Source organism: Carassius auratus, chromosome 40, assembly GCF_003368295.1.
Source record: "Carassius auratus strain Wakin chromosome 40, ASM336829v1, whole genome shotgun sequence".
Taxonomy (NCBI): Eukaryota; Metazoa; Chordata; class Actinopteri; order Cypriniformes; family Cyprinidae; genus Carassius; species Carassius auratus.
Window position 1 is genome coordinate 14021859 of NC_039282.1, and position 19625 is coordinate 14041483.

The 19625-nt window shown below is 36.4% G+C and overlaps 2 protein-coding genes across 4 annotated transcripts in view; both read left to right on the top strand.

Moving 5' to 3' along the window:
• The first annotated feature begins 1364 nt into the window (after positions 1–1364).
• On the top strand, positions 1365–12399 carry LOC113058654 (spartin-like). Its single transcript, XM_026226759.1, has 8 exons — positions 1365–1514; positions 4930–5717; positions 6630–6827; positions 8492–8615; positions 9348–9542; positions 9627–9785; positions 10497–10587; positions 11794–12399. The coding sequence occupies exons 2-8, from the start codon at positions 4932–4934 to the stop codon at positions 11993–11995; spliced, it is 1755 nt and encodes a 584-aa protein (XP_026082544.1). The 5' UTR covers positions 1365–1514; positions 4930–4931; the 3' UTR covers positions 11996–12399.
• Positions 12400–13842: 1443 nt separating this feature from the next.
• LOC113058656 (serine/threonine-protein kinase DCLK1-like) overlaps positions 13843–19625 on the top strand; it is a 43057-nt gene continuing 37274 nt past the window's right edge. For all 3 annotated transcript variants that reach the window (XM_026226761.1, XM_026226762.1, XM_026226763.1), the window contains exons 1-2: positions 13843–14426; positions 14846–15233. In XM_026226761.1, the coding sequence (XP_026082546.1) occupies positions 14876–15233 (358 nt within the window). In that variant the 5' untranslated portion in view covers positions 13843–14426; positions 14846–14875. The remainder of the gene's footprint in view (positions 14427–14845; positions 15234–19625) is intronic.

Genomic DNA, 19625 nt, shown 5'->3' on the forward strand with positions numbered 1-19625 from the left:
CAGTTTACAAAGATTTATAGTCCAATAACTTTCTCTTTCCTCAGGGGGGTTCATGTGAATTCCAGTTTTATGTATCGTATGCACTGAGATATAGTGCAGCCATATGCTTTGGTTTGACAGTTTGATGGTGCTGTGACATCATGCTTACAGCGATATCATAACGTTTTGAGTCTTATGTTTTAATGCATCTCATCCTTCACATGTAATGTTGATGTGTAGGCTACTGTAATACATTAGCTTTTGAGTGTGTTAAGTGTTACATGTGCAAATATAAGATTTTCCAGCTTGTTCTCATATTAGTTGTTTTGTCTGTGGGAAGTAGGCCCACTCTATATCATTCAGCTGCTTGGCGGTTGGTATAAATAATGTTAAAAGTAATGCATGAAGCAGATGCAATATTATGCACCTTGAGAGTTTCATGAGGTTCACCAAATATCTGCCTGACTGTCTCAAAATCTCAAATATTCTCTTTATCTTTCTCACACTGAACTTATACCTCCTGTTCCAGGTGTTTTCCAGTGAACTGCACCAACACAAAACTAAAGATGGGCTGAATGGCCTCATACATAGTTAGGTGTACAGTATATCTATAGCTACAGCGCCCTCTGTTGATCAATGACTTAAAATATATTGTAATATTGGGAGTTTATTTCAGCTTATGTTGGATATTTAATAGTGTAAGCTCATATTAACTTATTTTTACATGATTATCTTTACCATTATCTAATGCTTACTTAAAAGTTAATCATTAAACTAATTAAACCACTAATTTAATGTCATTGTTAAACTTAATCTTTAGTAAAAAAAAAAAAAAAATGTTGTAATATAATGTTATTGATGCCTAAATTCACAGGTTGATTTTTAAGTTCTTATTTAAAAAGTATTTTCTATCAATGTAGTGCATGTGAATAATGATATTTGTATCTAAAACTGTCTGGTATTAATTGGTTCAATTAATTATAATTTTTTCTATAAGTGACTGTTCTTAATTAGATGGGATGGGAATCATACAAATACAAAGAAAACTATAAAAGAGAGAAAACATGCTCTGAAATGTATAGCCATTTCAAAGGCTTCATGAAATTCCTCGCTGTACAAATTAAAACCTTCTTTCAACAACTACATGTGCCAACTACAAAATATATGATCTATAAATATGAGAATTAAAAGGATTTGGATGTTGATTTATTAAGGAACGCCTTGCTTACATAGAGATTGGTTAGCTTCACTGGTTAGTTTCAACCTGTTAACGTTTATTCAGAACATGTTGCCTTATGCACGTTAGATGTTTTAACCTGTGTTAAAAAATTAACATCTCTAGCCAATCAAAATCCTCAAAAAGCAACACGTGACTGGACGCGGAAGCGCACAAGTAGTGGACGCACTGCAATCTCCGCTTAAAAACGTCATTGCTGTCAGGACTCAGGAACTCAACCTGTTCAGTCAGAAAGCCCTAAACAGAAGCGGAACACTCATGAAACTCCAAATTTCACCTTAATTTATCACATCTTTTGGTGAGTTTCTAAATGAAATTGTTTTGTTAACTGCTTTGAATGCCAGTGAGAGGAGGAGGTTAATATGTGGGGTTTATGAAAGAGTAACTTAGCTAGCCAGTAACACTTTCGCTGTTTGATTCTGTAGCTTAAATACTTAATAAGATACTTGCGTTTCAAAAGGTCAATCGATAAACTATCGGCTTGGCCTCTTTTTCAAGTGTAAATGACATTAGTAATGTGAAGCAGATGTTTTGTTTGTAAATCCTTATGTATAACACTCTTATGGTCAGTTAATAAGCTAGTAGGTCATTATAAGCTTGTGCATTACTAAAGATGTCAGAAAAAAAGTAAATTTGCTTTAAATTTATCTGAATACGCATAATAATTTAATTCAACATCTGATGAAGTTCTTCCTGTAGAAAAGTACTATATTGGTAAGTTACCATGGTACAGCTATGACGCAAGATAATAATATTGATCTGATGTATGCCACGGTTCTGAAATACGTTTCATTGTATTTACTCTTGACAATTTATGGTAAACTAAAATGTGCTTTAATGCCATTAATGTTTAAACTTGTATGTCATGTATTCAGATATATTTTTAATTACACATTTGAACAGTTTTAGTTCTAGTTTAGTACATTTAAAACATATGTACTTAAATGCAATATCAACAATAAGTATGTGCTTTAGCCAACACATTAAAATATGTGTATTTCTTTAAAGGGATGGTTCAACCCTAAAATTTTAATTATACCATAATTTACTTGCCCTCAAGCCATCCTAGGTGTATATGACTTTCTTCTTTCAGATGAATCCAATCAGAGCTCTAAACAATATCCTGGCTTTTCCAAGCTTTATACTGGTAGTGGTAGTTCTCAATATTCCAAAAGAAGTCAATAAAGCGCATCTATCTATAATAAAATAAAAAAAAGTGTCCCATATGCAGTGGCGTAGACAGAATTACATTTTTAGGTGGGCCTCCACAAAAGCGAGCGGGCACTAGGCTATCTAATGGATGGAGTCCAGTGACATAGCGCATATCCCAGCCTCCAAACGCAAACTCAGGGGTCGGTGAAGAATTAAAAGGTTCTTCACAAAATCATTTTTGGTTCCACAAAGAATCATTTAGTCAAAGGCTCTTTAAAGAACCATCTTTTTCTCAACTTTTTATAATCTGAAGAATCTTCTTTCTCCATAAATAACCTTTTTGTAAAATGTAAAGGTTCTTTATGAAAGCATGTAGTCAAAAGGTTCTTCTATGGTACTGTGAAGCACCTTTATTTTTAAGAGTGTATGACTACATTTACAGGATGCATTGAGGAGGACCCCAAACTAAACTCATTGGCCAAGTTTTGTTTATGGTCCATGATATTGGTAGATTCTGTGTAATAAACCATGTGTGACAGTATATTTCAAGTTGGAAAAGACATCAAGTTCCCACTTTAAGTGAACCTTAGTTCCCAGGTCATCTACAAGATGGATTCGAATTCTGATAAATCAATAAAAGATGAGACATTAACACATGACCGTATGATTGAAATGTTAAAATGTAAAATATTAATAATATTATCTGGGGCCTAAGTTTTTTTCTTATAGGAGCCAATGGCTCCTTACTCTATTTTTATTTTTATTTTATTTTTTGAGTCCTGGGGACTCTTTTTAGTAAGGTTGGATGCACTTTATTGGACTTCTATTGGACTACCAAAAAAAAACAAAAAAAACAACAACACCCACTCACTGCCATTATAAAGCTTGGAAAAGCCAGGACATTTTTAAATATAACTAATATAAATATAAATCATGGGGTCATCATTTTTTTAACTATATCTTTAAAGCACAACAAAAAAATATTAAAATGTACTTTAAAGTTAGATTTTTAATTTGACATTATTATATTATCTACAATTATAGTTTAAGATTCAAAATACACTACAAGTGACCATTCAGTATAATTAAGTCTTCTTTTTTACAACGGTACACATTAGGGGTGTAACGATACGCGTATTCGTATTGAACCGTTCGGTACGACGCTTTCGGTTCGGTACGCGGTACGCATTATGTATACCGAACGGTTCGTTGGAGTAATTAATTATATTTGAAAAAAAAAAAAAAGAGAGAGAGAGAAATATAATGATATGCGTTCAACAAGGTAGCCCAATAACCCAAACAACGTAACAGGCAACGCCCCTGACACTCCCGAAGAAGAAAAAAACACCATCTTATATGTTTATGTTAGGCTACTCAGCAGGCGCTCGCTCACTCAGTACGCGCTGAAGGCTCGTTGCAAAATAGCCAATGCGTTTAACAGACTAGAAATGAGAAGATCCTCCAATAACCAACAGGTCTGGTGTTTGGGTGCACTTTGGATTCCCTTTAAGCTATAATGGTGATGGCAAGAGAGTGGTGGATAAAAAAACAACGGTATGTCGCATCTGCAGCGGGAATAAAAAAATAAAAAAAAACACCAGCGGGGATATATGCGTCAGTACTATCTGGGAAAAGACGAAAAAAAGGAGAAACATGCACGCAGCAAACTATCCCTGCAGCATTTAGAAACTATAGCTTACAGGGAATCCAACCCAAACACCAGACCTGTTGGTTATTTTAGGATCTTATATTTCTGGTCTGTTAAATGCATTAGACATTTTGCAACGAGCCTTCAGCGCGTACTGAGTGAGCGAGCGCCTTAGGGGCCGTTCACATATCGTGCCTAAAAACGCATGGAAAACGCTAAGCGCGTCTTTCTCCTCCTTTCCAAAGCGCTCGGGCAGAAGCGCTCATGAGGCGTCTGTCTTTGCTAAGCAACAATGACGTGCTCTCTCCATGAGACGCGGAAATTTCAGCGAAGGATAAATGGATTTGCAGCTCTAAAAATCGCTTGCAGTAGCTCTGCTACTAAATTTATTTCAAAATTGCAATCCATATACAACTATGATCAGCTGATCCTTCATCTTGGCTGAGCTCTCAACGTTGTTTTACGGGAAAGGATGAAGCTGATTGGTTGGTTCTTGTCACGTGACCCGTGGTGCGCTTGCGGCATTCTGAAAAGTTGAGATGTTTTTACATTTTGCTGTATCTAAAACGTATCGAACCGAACCGAACCGAACCGTGACATCAGTGTATCGTATCGAACCGAACCGTGAATTTTGTGAACCGTTACACCCCTAGTACACATGCATGTGCACGTTATTCCGACAAAAACAACAAACATTTATTTTTTGGTAATTTTTTTACGAAATGTGAAAACCTTTTATTTCACAAACCATCTTTCCAATTCCCCAAAAAAGTTAATTGTGGAAGTAGAATTTGCATGTTTGCAGATCTTGTAATATGAGCAATGTGAGGAAGTCATGTGGGATAGAGGCAATTATGTAGGCTGTAGTGTTAAAACACATGGAGTTGACAACATTCCTGACTTGTCCTTTCAGTCATGGAACAAGCGAAGCAGGAAGCCTTTGATCACACCAGGCTGCAGGTGATCAAAGATGGGTACGAAAAGGCATTTGCATGCATCAATAAAGGTCTTACCGAGGATGAGGTGGGCCACAGTGGAGAGGCGCTAAAACTGTACCAACAAGGGCAGCAACACCTCCTCAGGGCTCTCAGCGTTCCCTCGCATGGCATGGAGTGTGTAGGTCCCTCCTGGGAATCAGCTAGGCAGATGCAACACAAGATGCAGGAGACCCTCAACAACATTACCGCTCGCCTAGGCATGCTCGAAACCAGCTCAGACCCCAATGGAGTCTCGGATAGCAGTGCAGCCCCTCAGAAACTCTACCCTGAAGTCCTAAAGGTCAAGCCGGAGAGGCCGGCTCCACCACAGATGCTTGCTTCTAACAGCAGGGTTGCAGGGGCTTCGAGTGGGCCTGTTCCGGTCGCTCCCTCAATGCAGCTCAATATGTTAAGCAACCAGCCTCCTGCATACACCCCTCAAGCTGCTGATGGACACCTGACCGTTTCCTATGGCACTGACTCAGGCGAGCTCTCTCTGGTTGGTGATGAGTTCTACAGCCTTACGTCTAATTCTACAACACCTCCTCAGTGTCTGGGGGAGGATGGAGAGGAACTCTTTTTCCTTCCTCAAGGGGTGCAGATCTTCCTGGTTACACCTGAGGGACAAGTCAGTGCTCCCTCTTACCCAGGGTACCTGCGCATTGTAAAGTTTACCAGTGAGCGATCAGAAAGGATTCCAAACAGGCCACCCGCCTTCCTACAGGTAAGAAATATATATATATATATATATATATATACACTTTTTTATTATTGTGTTGATTTTTTTTGTGAGATTCTCTCTTTCAGGCATATGAAAGAGTGTGTGTGTGTGTGTGTGTGTGTGTGTGTGTGTGTGTGTGTGTGTATATATATATATATATATATATATATATATATATATATATATATATATATTATACACACACACAAACACTTTTTTTTCCACATACATTTTTTCACATTTTTTTTTATTCGGTACAACAACAAAAAAAAAGAAAATTAGTAATGAAATGTATACATTTTTTAAAATACAATTTTACACGTTACTATTAATTTTATTTTTCATTTTTGAACGTCGTAGCCTACAGTATAGTCTAAATCAGAAAGTATAGTTAAATCATAAATGGCCTTTGAATTAATATTAATAAATGTAATTTTAAAGGTCTGACTGTACAGATCAAATAATAGCAATTATTATTGAATAATTAAAGCCTTTAAAATCCCTATTTGATGGGTTTATTATTATTATTACTTTAAAAATAAAGTCATAATCAGAAATGTTATTTTTTATAATTTTTGATAAAGCATTTACATGAATTTTTGAGTAAGAGTTTTTATTATGTGATCTATATAGTCTACTCTACTATAAATCATACTTTTGAGGTGGGAATGTATAAGCAGATTAATATTCAGTAACAATTATGTCCAATTTAGTAGGACATGGTCCTGAATCAACATCCTCGTGCATCCTCAATTTTTATTGTCTATGGATTTTGGTGGCTTTTATGAAAGTGCCAACCTTGTGGCCTGGAACTACTTTCATTAGCCAATAGCTGCTCTCTTATTGTAGGGGTAGGTTAGTAACTAGACCTTTCGTCCTTGAGGAAACCACACTTATTATTATTTCTAATTTCAGGTTTGCGGCTGGCTTTACCCATTGATGGCCTCTGATTCCCCAGTCCTGCTGTGCAATACTGGGGTGTACATGTTCCCTGACATGATGGCTCCCACCCCGGGCTCGTATGTTGGGGTGGTCCTTTCTTCTGAGCTTCCCCAAAAAGAACATGAACTCTTCCAGAGTGTTCTTTCTCAGCTGACAGACCTGCATGTCCAGGTGAGCTGTCTCCACACATCTCACCTCAGAAACACCGGGCTCAGCTGTGACTTCATAGCAGGTGTGGTGGTCCAACCTCGTCTCAAATTTGTGTGTCACTGACTCTCTGCAGCTTTGAATCTTAATTCCAGTATTTCACTTGTTACTGCCCCTGTTTGGTGTTTTTATTTTTATTTTTATTTGCATTTTTTCTTTATTACAGACTAGAATCAAGAATTGAACACTGTGGTAAAATCTTTATGTACTTCAGATGCATGATGTTCACTGTTTGGAATGGCCTTGCATCCAATGTTGCATTGGGCACAGATCATATACTGTACAAACTGCATCTGCCTGCCTCATTAACCCCTTTTCTCTACACATTTCAGTTGTATTTGAGTGTTTAAAAGATTTACTTAAGGTATTAATGCATTGCAATATCACATAATGATGAGTGCATTTGGGTTTGGTATATGTATGCAAAAAAAAAAAAAAAATGGAATGCCAACACAACATGGTGATTTTTAGAAGTCTTTAACCTTTTCTTATATAGAAGAAACTCTAATGAATAAACCAATGGAAACTTAGAAATTTCCAAAAGACATTAGAGTGGTAGACGTTTTACACCTAAGGCAGAATGCCAAGAAAAAAATTTTTATAATAAATTAAATATAAAAAATATATAAAAATTAAGTACAAAAGTACAAGAAATGTTTTGTATAAATAGTTATATTTTATAAATATTTTTATTTAATAATAATAATTATTCATATTAATATTATTTGTACTTGTATTTAATTTATTGTTTTTAATAATAATAATAATAATAATAATAATAATAATAATAATGATTTGTTCCATTGTAACGTAATTATGTAATTATCACACCATGTAAAAAAAAAAAAAGCACACTTATATCACCTTCCATGTGTTTTCATGTGCTAGATGGAACTACGGTATCTTTTATCATTTAATGCACTCGACACTGGTCCTTACGATGCTTCCATGGTTTCTGCTGCTTGCACTGCCTCTAACTCTGATATTCAGAAGCGTTTCACACACAGGCTTTGGGAATAATGTTCATTGCTCATGAAAAAGTGAGCTGGCTTGGCCTGTGCTTTTGAGCTGGCACACTTCACTGCCCTTGCATGGATGGAGAGCTTACTGGAGAAGGAGAATTAATTAGCTGTAATGCTCTCAGAAAACCAGGAACATCGTTGTTTCCCTTCTCACTTTAGGAGAGTGTGTTTTTTTTTATTTTTTATTCAGATGCATTAAAATAAGTCATAATCCTGTTCTAGTGTTATGTGAGTCAGAAAAAAAATTGTTCATGCTTTTAGAAATCATTTCACAGAGCAGCTGCTGCTGAGTTTGGAACCAAGTGTCGCAGTTCCCTGTGAAGGAGGGGTGACAACAAGCACATCCATTGTTGTGGAGATAACAGGTTGTTGTAACAGACCATGCTGACTCACTGGCACAAGTGAGAAAACAAAGGATATTTTATTTATTTATCGCCAAACGGGGAAAAATCTGAAAGCATCCCCTCCTTGTGTCATAAGAAATACTGGCTAATGTTCATAGTTATCCTACCAATCACCATTTGCTTTTAGTGATTGCTTGAGCCTACTTCTGCACTCTTTGTGATGACCAGTTTTAACTGTTGCCCGCTATCCTGTGTCCCCAAGGCATCAGATGGCACAACTGATACCATCAACCTGGGTCAGAAGGTTCCGATGGGGCCTCCTGCTGCTGAAGAGGAGAAGGTACTTCCTGAATGGAGCGGGAAGGTGGCTCAGGGGGTCCTGACTGGTAAGAATAGGGATCTGATTCCCTTAAATACGGCTTAAATGTAACGAAAGGTGTGCAACATATTCATAATAGTATTCAAAAGTATGGTGTGGGTAAGATTATTATGTTATTTATAGAAGTCACTTACGCTCACCAAGGCTGCATGCATTTGATCCAAAATACAGTAAAACAGTAGTATTTTGAAATATAATTACATTTGAAAATAACTTTTTCTTTTATTATATAAAAGTAATTTATCAAATGTAATTTAATCCTGTGCGAAGCTGAATTCTCAGCATCCATTACTCCATTCTTCAGTGTCTCATGATATATTTTGTAATAAAATGAATATCTTAAGTGTCGCTTTTGATCTATTTAATGCATCCTTGCTGAATAAAAGTATTAGCATTTGTTTTTAATCCTACTGACTTCAAAGTTGTAATTCAACAGTCATTTTGGATGTCTTAAGGAATTAAATGTAAAAGCGTATCATAACTTCTCATTACACCATATAGAAACTTATAGAAACAGAAGTTATCCTGGCCTTTTTTTTGCATAGCAATCATTTCAGAAGTGAGGTGGACAGAAATGCCAAATGTAATAATAATGTATTCTATGCCCATGCTACAAGGATCCACCACAGAGGGATAAAGGAGTACACAGGGTTGGCAACCCTTGTACTAGAAGAACAGTTACTGGCACCAAAACAGTGATGCTGTGATGCTCTCCTTACTGTATGAAATCTATCAACAGGGGCTTCACGGCTGAGCTGGGGGTTAGTGAAGGGGGCTGAGTACACAGGCAAAGCCATACACAAAGGTGCAGCCAAACTACGAGAGCACATCGCTCCAGAAGACAAACCAGCCCAAGTCAGCCCCACAGTAGCCAAAAGCCTCCATGTGACCAAACAAGCCACAGGAGGAGCAGTGAAGGTCAGCCAGTTTCTTGGTAAGGAAGTGTCTTTGTAAATTCTTAGTTTTGTTGATAATCAACAGATGAGATGCACTATATTTATGTTCTGTTCTGTTTCAGTGGATGGGCTGTGCACAGTCACTGGACATGTCGGCAGAGAGTTGGCACCCCATGTTAAGAAACACGGAGGGAAGCTTATCCCAGAGTCCCTGAAGAAAGACAAGGATGGCTGCTCCAAGATTGATGGTGCTATGGTGGTTGCAGCAAGTGGAGTTCAAGGTGAAGTAACTCATTCCACCCAGAAATGATTCTTTTCTTGGCTGTTTTAGTCACGTTGATGTCAATTACACAATAACTTTATTATTTATTAAGTTCTTTACACATACAAAATTTACCATGAAACAAAAAAGCCATCATATTATAGGCTACATTTATTACAAATACTAAATAGTGTCAAGAGCCAATGAATTGTGCTATTATCCATTAAGTGATTAATAAAATACCATCATAAATTTTGGGGTCAGCACCATTTTTAAATGTTTTTAAAAAAAGCCTCTGTGCTCTTCAAAGCTGCATTTATTTGATACAAAAAATACAGTAAAGCAGTAATATTGTGAAATATTATTAGAGTTTAAAATAATTGTCTGCTCTTTGAATTTATATTACAAAGTTATTTATTTCTGTGATGGCAAAGCGAATATTAAGCATCAGTCGTCATTGTCACATAATCCTTCAGAAATCATTCTAATATGCTGATTTTATGCTTAAAACATTTCTTATTAATTAAGCCTCATATCAATACTGAAAACAGGTCTAGAAACTGTGAATTTTTTTTTTTCATGATTCTTTGATGAATAGAATGTTCAAAACAACAGCATTTATTTGAAATGGAAATATTTTACTGTCACTTTTGATTTTGAAAATGTATTAAATAATAAAAAAATATTATTTATTTTTTTACTGTAATGTTTGATGCTCTACTTTTTTCAGGATTTGCAACTGTTTGGACCGGGCTGGAGGTTGCAGCAAAGAACATTGCAAAGAGTGTTGCTGCAGAGACTGTTACCACGGTAAAACATAAGTAAGTAACTACACAAGGGTCTCATGCCATTGATGGACTGAATATGTGTTCCTAACAGCCAAAAGTAATTAATCTCATTGTCTTTATTGCCTTATTTCTTAACTTTTGAACATTTTAAGCCTGTCTTTAGTTATACTTTTGCATCAACAGAAGGTTTTTCCAGGATTTATCAGATGGCCAACATAATTAACATATTCAACAGTTCAAAAGTTTGGGGTCAATAATAAAACTTATAATTATAAAATTAATAATAATAATAAAAAATAATCATTCATTATTTTATTCAGGAAGGAAGCATTATACTGTTCTTTTGAACTTTCTATTCATCAAAATTAAAATAATTATTTCTGAAGGACCATAAGATTGGAGTAATGGCTGCTGAAAATCAGCTTTGCCATCACAGGAAAAAATAACATTTTAAAATATATTAAAATAGATAACCGTTATTTTAAATCAGGGTGCCCAACCCTGCTCCTGGCGATCAGCTGTCCTGCAAAGTTTAGCTCCAAACCTAATCAAACACATCTGCCTTTAATTTTTAAGTGATCCTGAAGACCTTAAATAGTTTCTTCAGGTGTGTTTGATTAGGCCTGGAGCTGAACTTTGTTGGACAGTCGATCGCCAGGAGTGGGGTTGGACACCCCTGTTTTAAATATAAAAGTATTTCACAGTGTTAATATATTTTTACTCTGTTGAATCAAATAAATGCATATTAGGTGAATATAAGAGACCTCTTTTAAAAACTTTGGAATGATTGTGTCAATTATTGTATATTGTACAATTCATTAAAATGAAGGTTTAAGAATTAATGTTTATATCCTTCCGATAACTATCCAATATTTAAAAGTGAAAAATAATGGTGATTACCACTGATATAGCTCATAATATCGTAATGATTTTTAATGCTACTAATTTTTACAACCATTTCTTAGCTGTGCATAATATGAATGAATTCAACTTTTATTTTTTTTATAAACTATTAATAATTTTTAATTAATTTATAATTTATATATTATGGCATCTTTAGGATTTAATTTGGCATTTTAAGTCAAGATTTTTCTCTGAAGAAATGACTGAATCCCTGCATGTTAGTTTTAACTGCTGTACTCTGCTTTGAATGTTGTCCATGTCCTAAACCTTCCATTCCATTAACTCTTTCATCACTCCATGCCCTCCTTTACTAAATATGGGTTATCTATAATAAAGGTATGGGGCAGAAGCGGGCCAGGCCACAGATCACGCTGTCAACTCGGCCATCAATGTGGGTGTCACTGCATTTAATATCGACAACCTGGGGATCAAGGCAGTGGTCAAGAAGACTGGCAAAGAGACTGCCCGTGCCATCCTGGCAGACTATAAAGTCCAAGAGCCGAGCAGTCAAGTTGAGAAACATAAAGACCAAAAATAGAGTTTAGATTCAGACCTCTCGTTTCAGGTGTCTATTTTGAAGAGTTAACCAAATGACTGATGAAATGGACTGATCCTTTTCCTGTTTTACAGTGAATGCTTTTGTTGTTATTTGTGACTGACACTGAAAGGCGTTCCTACAGTTAGTTGTGCCGTCATGTTTACTATTTTCACGGTATCATGGGGGAATTGGTAAATGCACTTAAAAAAAAAAAATTCTTTACAAGCTGACTGACAGCCCTGCTGGACAGTTATCCTGATATCACCAATTATTTTACTCCGTATTAATCTTAAGTAGTGTTGCAAAGTTTGTGTCTTTCAAATTGATCCTTAAAACAAAAAACAAGCCTTTAAAAGCTTTAATATAAACATATTCTTTAAACGCTTTATGCGGTTTTATTTACTTATATATATATATATATATATATATATATATATATATATATATATATATAAAAAGCACTTTAACCCCTAGGAACAGACATGGAAATGTCTTACAGATGAAGGGTTCTAGGTTTTCTTGTGTATACTGTAAGTGCAATAAAATATAATTGCACTTGCATTTGGAGTATGATATAAAGGACAGATATTAGAAATCTGTTTATTCACAAGCCAGAAAAAAAAATCTTACTTTTTGGAAAACGTTTAAACATTATAGTATTTTAAAGTTTAACATATGCATTTAATATTAATAATATAATCTTTTAAATGAATGAGGCTTTTATTTAATATTAACTGCATTAAACATTAAAATGCCATATATTTGAAGTAATCCCTTTGTAGATATTGACTCATAAAACATCGCAATGCTTTTATTCCCCGTGAAAACTGTTGACAATGACTGCACTTTTTCTATAAATTTGACTACTGACTGTGTTTCTATAAATTATATATAAATATAAGCTTGAACTTCCATAACATTTCACTGAAAGCATTAACAGTTGAATTAAGAGTTGTTAATTATTTGTGTCTGTCTTGATCCATTATATATTTCTCATTTGAATGTATGAAAAAACATAATGTGTAAGAATCAAGTTTAATCACAAATCAATAGGTTTGCTCAGTGACAAATAATATAATAGCCTATGGGTATCTGACATAATAAATGAAACATTTAAAACATTGTTTTGTGTGTACTCTAATTGAAACACTGTTTGATGTGTTAATATGTGTTCCATCCTAAAGATGAGGTCAAACGAGCTTGTTCAAAGTAACGTGAATCAGCAGCAAATAACTTAATTTTATTGCGTATTAAATGAAGTAAATATTATTTTCTGTATAATACGTACTCAGTTGGCCTTACTATGAAAATCGAACTGAATTATAATCTTGTGTCTGGTGCATTCATTTATTACTTTTCTCCAATGCTTTGAAATTTAAGTGTATGCTGCCATCTAGTGTAATACTTTGTAATAACAAACTCGCTGGAAGAAAATTTTCAACTACATAAACTCTTCTTGCTATGGCTGGTACTATATGCAGTTGTGTATGTGTATGCAAATTAACTTTCAAATATAGGCCCATTTAAAATATATAATATAGTCTATCATTAATAATTATAACATGCAAGTTTTATATTTATTTAACAATGTTATAATAAATATTGATTAAAAAAAAATAGTAATGCACTTTCATATTCTTATAGTACACTTATATCCTCGAATAGCCTATTTTGTAGCCAAAATCATAGGAAACCCTGCATCTTTTGGCATTTTGGTAAGGGTTTCGTAAGAGAATGTGAAAATCATAATTTGGTGCAGCTGCCTATAGATAAATAAAATTAGCAAACAGATTGAATGCCAACCAGACCACAAGTCTCTTGATCATACTGTTGAACTATGGGGGAAAAAAACCTAAGTCTGGGTCTAGAGTCGCGTCTCATTAGTGCAATAAAGGATCTACCTTGATTTAAGCGGACAATAGTGGGCGTGACACTGGATTATATGATGAATCAAAGTTCAGTTCATATGCTATCATAGCTCATTTATCTTGATTCATATACATTTATAAGTCAGTTTGAATAGATCGTCGTATACCGTTGAATTGTCGGCACTGGACAGTCTCCTCCCCCGCGAGGACCTGCATTTGAGACAGTCTCTTAGGTCCTAGGTGTCTAGGTAGGCAGCTCCCTAACGTTTAGACGTAGCCCTGCTCGCTCGTATTCATTTATTGAAGGTCCCCCACCCCTCACCCCTCAGGAATACGACAAAGGCTGCCAGTCTGCATTGAAGCGAGGGATGTTCTAACGTAAAGAGCGCAAGGGGCAGACAGACACCGGCTGCAGCCCATCCGCCCCATCCCATCCAGCACAGCAGAGCACATGATTCTCTCCTCCTGCTCTTAAAACCATCACTAGCATCCTCTGGAAGAGATGACAAGCCATTAGATGTGTGCTTCCATATCGACTGTGCTCATCGGATACACTCGCACAAGTAAGATGAATATGTTTTTTTGAAGCATTTACATTTAGCCTATATTAGTGCATTCATATGGCTTTTTAATTGATGAAACATGTAATCACGACTTCATTGTGCTTTCCCTTTGGGCGTGTTTAAATAACTTGAATATTATAATAATTATTACAATATATTATGTTATATAATTATAAATCAATAACACATTATTGTTTATAATTTAAAACGTAGGCCATATAAAACATTTTCTATAATGTTTTTTTTTTATTATATGTTTTTTTTTTGTGAAATGTAAATTTCCAACTGCTTATTTTAGTATAGCTTAATGTGCAATATGCCTACTTGAGAAAAAAAGTCGGGTTGATATTCATATATAATAAATGCATTTATATTTAAACATAACTCATCTAGCCACATTTTCCCACAATTTTCCACAGAGATAGCCTACTACAGCCCCGGGTGTTGACATGGAGCTGGAGCATTTCGACGAACGGGACAAAGCACAAAGATACAGCCGTGCGGGTTCACGTGCGAACGGCCTCCCGAGCCCCACGCACAGCGCCCACTGCAGCCTATACCGAACCCGGACCCTACAGGCTTTGAGCTCGGAAAAGAAAGCCAAGAGGGTCCGGTTCTACCGCAATGGAGACCGGTACTTCAAAGGGATTGTGTACGCGATTTCCAATGACAGATTCCGCTCTTTCGATGCTCTGCTCGCAGACCTCACCCGCTCCCTATCAGATAATGTTAATCTGCCTCAGGGCGTCCGGACCATTTACACCATTGACGGGTCGAAGATTACCAGCATGGACCAGCTGGTGGAAGGTGAGCTTGGGTGTCTGTATATGGAGGTTTAGGGACACACACCATGCAGTCAGTATCTTTATTTTATTGTTCAACTTGACATAGCATGGTCAACTGTGCATTAGATCACAAGTGTCTAGGTTTGGATTTGTACCTGTTCTTCACATGTAGACAACAGGCTGGAAAATTATGGTTTTGAAACATGATAGCTAGTCTAAAGTGTTTATTAATAAGCTTTCCCAAGAAAGACTACTTTAAAAACTGACAACCTGCTTGCAGTGGGTTTATTGCTGGTAGTCTGAAAGCTTGAACAAGCTATGGACCACCAGTTACTATCTTAAAATGAGACTTTCCAGCATTATTTTTCTGATGATATCTAAAGATTTTGCCAACCTTTAAGACTACATTTGCTCTTTAAATAAAAGATACCAGTGTTTAATTGGTCTTTTTATTCCTTATGCTCTGATGTGAATGACAGTTATGTCTCAGAGACCCAGATAAATGTAATTAGTTATTTTGAAATGAACCTTTATTTTGGTAAAATTATTTCTATCCAAACCCATTAAAAATGAAAATCTAGGCAATCCAAAATTTTGATGAGTTTGTTTTGTCATCTGAAAGGATTTAGAGAAATTAAGCATTGCATCACTTGCTTATCAATGGATAATGAATGGGTGCCTGCAGTGAATGGAGTGCCATCAGAATGAGAGAACAGTTGATAAAAACATTACAGTAAACAACAAGTAATCCACACATCTCCAGTCCAACAATTAATGTCTTGTGTAGTCAAAAAAAAGCTGTGTGGTTTAAGAAACAAATTTATCATTAGGACCTTTTAATCTTAAATCAATTCTTCTGGCCAAAATGCAACATTTCTTGCAAGTGCCTTGCCCTGTTTTTCTCTCACATCAAAATCCAACATGTTTGTTTAGAACTGTAGAAAGCCTGATCTGTGGACATTTCTCTCCTGATTTAGACCAGGCAACTTTTTAACTGAAGAAAGTAGTATTGTGGTTAAAGGATTCATATTTTAGCTGTAAGCACAGGTTTAAAGTTAACTGAATTTTTTTTTATTACAAATACACAGCTTGTCTCTTGACAAGATATAAACTGATGGATTGTACTTATGTTGATGACTACAAGTCATATATACCAGCTATTTAAGCTCTCATTCTGACGGCAGCCATTCACTGTACAGTAAGCATTGGTGAGCAAGAGATGTAATAATGCTGAATTTCTTCAACTGATGTTTTATTAACAAGGTTCGGGAGTATATTCAGATAATCAATCAGTTTAGCACAGGCAGAGCTCATAGGAACAATATATATACAGTTTTCCGGCATCCCTCCTCCACCCTAACTCCTCCCTCTTAACTATTGTCATACCAGAACAGGCTTGGGGGTGGTGGAGTGTGGGATTCTCCTGGCTTGAGCATCCCAGCGAGCCAAATATGTGTACTATTTGCTCCATCCGATTATATATAAGCGTGAACTTGTGAAATCTTGGTTTACCTGAGTGTGAGTAAATTTTCAGAAAATAAACACATAATATCTCTGTGTAAGGGAAACAGGTCAATTTAGCTCAAAGGGAATCATTTAAGATTTTAAAGGGAATTTGAACAGAATCACTGTTTCACGGCTGCTCACGGAGACGCGCCTGCGGTTCAGTGAACGAGCCGTTTAACATCAAATCTGCACTGGATACTAATATCCAAACTATAGTGAAAACACTATCAATTAGCACAGTAACAAGATCGACAGTTTAAGACATTAACTTGTAAGCACAAAACACAAGATACTTCTCTTTTCAATATGAATAAGGCTTTATTAGATAAATCTAAGACATATAAACTAATCTAACACATAAACGCACGCACACACACATTCACACAAGTTGCAGGAAGGTCGAAAGTTAGGGAAAGATGAGTTTAAGAGAATGGAAATATGGAATCCCAAGTTAACAGCAATACGTTAAATTGCATAAACATGAACAACCATCAATCACGTAATTAGCGCTCGCATTGAGTTCCTCAATGAGGTTAAAATTAAATTAGATACACCAGTAAAGGTCACAGTCTGGAGGTAAAGTTACTTGCATCTCCTGTGAAGAAGGAGCCTCGGTGAAAGGGCTATCCCGAGGTCGTTGATTGGCTGGAAGTTCAGTCTCTGAAGTGACGTCTTGGGAAGCCCGTGGTTGTTGGGCGTTGGCTGAAAGTGCAGAGTCGTGTTCGCTGGTTGAAGTTGAATGGACGTTACAAAACTTAACTCAGAACACGAAACTCTCAAACGGAAAAGAAAAGAAATAAAGTTTGACGAGACTAGGTTGTGTTCCTTCTCATAGTAGCAGCAGGCAGGCACGCTGGAACCGCGCTCAAAGAACAATGATGACTACCGCATGGCTAGATGCTACAAGCTAAAGCTAGGTAGCAAAGCTACAAGCTAAAAGCTAAGAGCAGGCATGACTGATAGCACGAGCAATGCTAGAACTAAAAGCCGACATGGCTAATAGCAGCAGCTAGACTAGAACTAAAAAGCAGACTAAAAGCAAAATTTCATGGGATCCAAAGTATTTAAAACTTCCTTGTTGGCCACCCCTCAAATGTTGCCTTGACCAATCAGATATGTTCTTGGGGTGGGTATCATAAATCATTTGTTTATCTTACCAAGCATGTGGTTCTTGCCTCACAGGGTCTAATTTTGGACATGATTCCTATAACATGATTATGATATATTTTACAAATAAATGATTGTCAGGACAATATCAAGCAAGAAAATGCGATTATTTCAATACTAGACATGACTAGGTATCCTATAGTTATCAAAAGACATACACAATAAGTGATTATACATGATAGTCAAATGTGTGGGTTACACGTAAATGAATATGGAGTTAAGCAATGGAATGATTCATTCATAAGTCTTTTTTGAGTTCATTCTGGTCCATATATAATGTATAAAAAGCAGTTTCTTTGCCATTCTCTGGCAAAGGGACTTTTCTGTGAAGACAAAGGTTTAAAGCCCTTCCCCCTTAGGAATTTCAGTCTGGTTTCACTGGCTGGGGGGGGAAGTCAATGCAAGTATTTAACTTGATCTCCTGGGTTTACATGTGATGTCCAGCGTTGCATTCCAATCACGAACAATAAATTTGACAATCTCTTCTTTGAATTAAAATTGTCAATAATTGTTCTATTGGTGTTAATGTTGAAAGCTGTTGTGTGAACAAGTTGGTTGGTTGGTTATCTTGCCTGGTTCTTGTGGCACTAGAACTGATTTATGACTTCCTGAGGAATTCAGCTCATGTTTCAATGCACACAGCTCTGATGGACTCTTTGATTTGTCTGATTTGACTCATTTCTGCTACATATATCCCCCTTTCGATCGGCGAGGTGTTTAGGTGAAGACATCGTCGATCGCTGGAGAAACAAAGGCAGAAGAAGCAGACAAACACAGCAAACAGCAAGACAACACCTCCATGACAGTTACTGTACTGGTGCAGGCATCAGGTTATTTAGGTACACGTGGTTAAGTTCAATTAGTCAATGTAGTTTAGCACATTGAGGATAGTTTAGATCGTCTTGGAAATTGTTTTTATTTTGATTCATCAATCAAATTTGTGGTTAACTTTGTTTGGTTCTTCTAGGTTGTCTTACTTTACATGTTTACCATTAGTTTTCTAGTAATTTCATTTTCAATTCAATGAATTGACCTATCATGCATGGAGCTCTCTGGCTTCCATTCAGTTTAGAGTGGCTGGCGGATATTAGGTGTTGCGAGTCAATCCTAATATCAGACCTTCGACCCTCGCAGGGTGTCTAGGCGTTTCACCTACTCAGGAAAGAGGGGAAGGAGAAGGATAGGTAGAAGAAGAACAAAACAAAACAAGGCTGCTGTGGGTTTTCCTAGCATGGGTTACAACTACTATTGAGCTAGGATGTCAGGTGCAGCTAGTGTGTCATGAACCTTAACTTAGTGTCAGGTGTTCTACCTATTGTGAGGATGGCTGCACGTTTCTTCATGGTGGGTATGTGTAACTTTGTTACACTAAAAGTTGGATATTCTACCTGTGGGAAGAATATGTTTGTTGACTGTGTTATCAGTAGATGTGTTTACCTCTGGGTGTAGGTAATGTTGTGTGTTACTGGTGTAGTGCATGTGTGGTCAGATCTGTTCAAGTCTGTGTTGTCTCCCCCTTTTTCTAGCATGTCACTGAAGACTGGCTCTCAGCATCCTTGGCTTGGATGAGGGCGTGTCCATGGTCTAATGAGGGGTCAGTCCAGCAAGGCAGGAGGTTCTTTGGCAGACAGTCGGAGGCAGTTTGGCATGGCTGTGTGAAGCTGAGTTGCAAAACTTGTCTCCTATGTTGCATTCTTCTTGTGATGCCTTCTGGCTGTAGCAGACTTTCTGACCTTCTGTG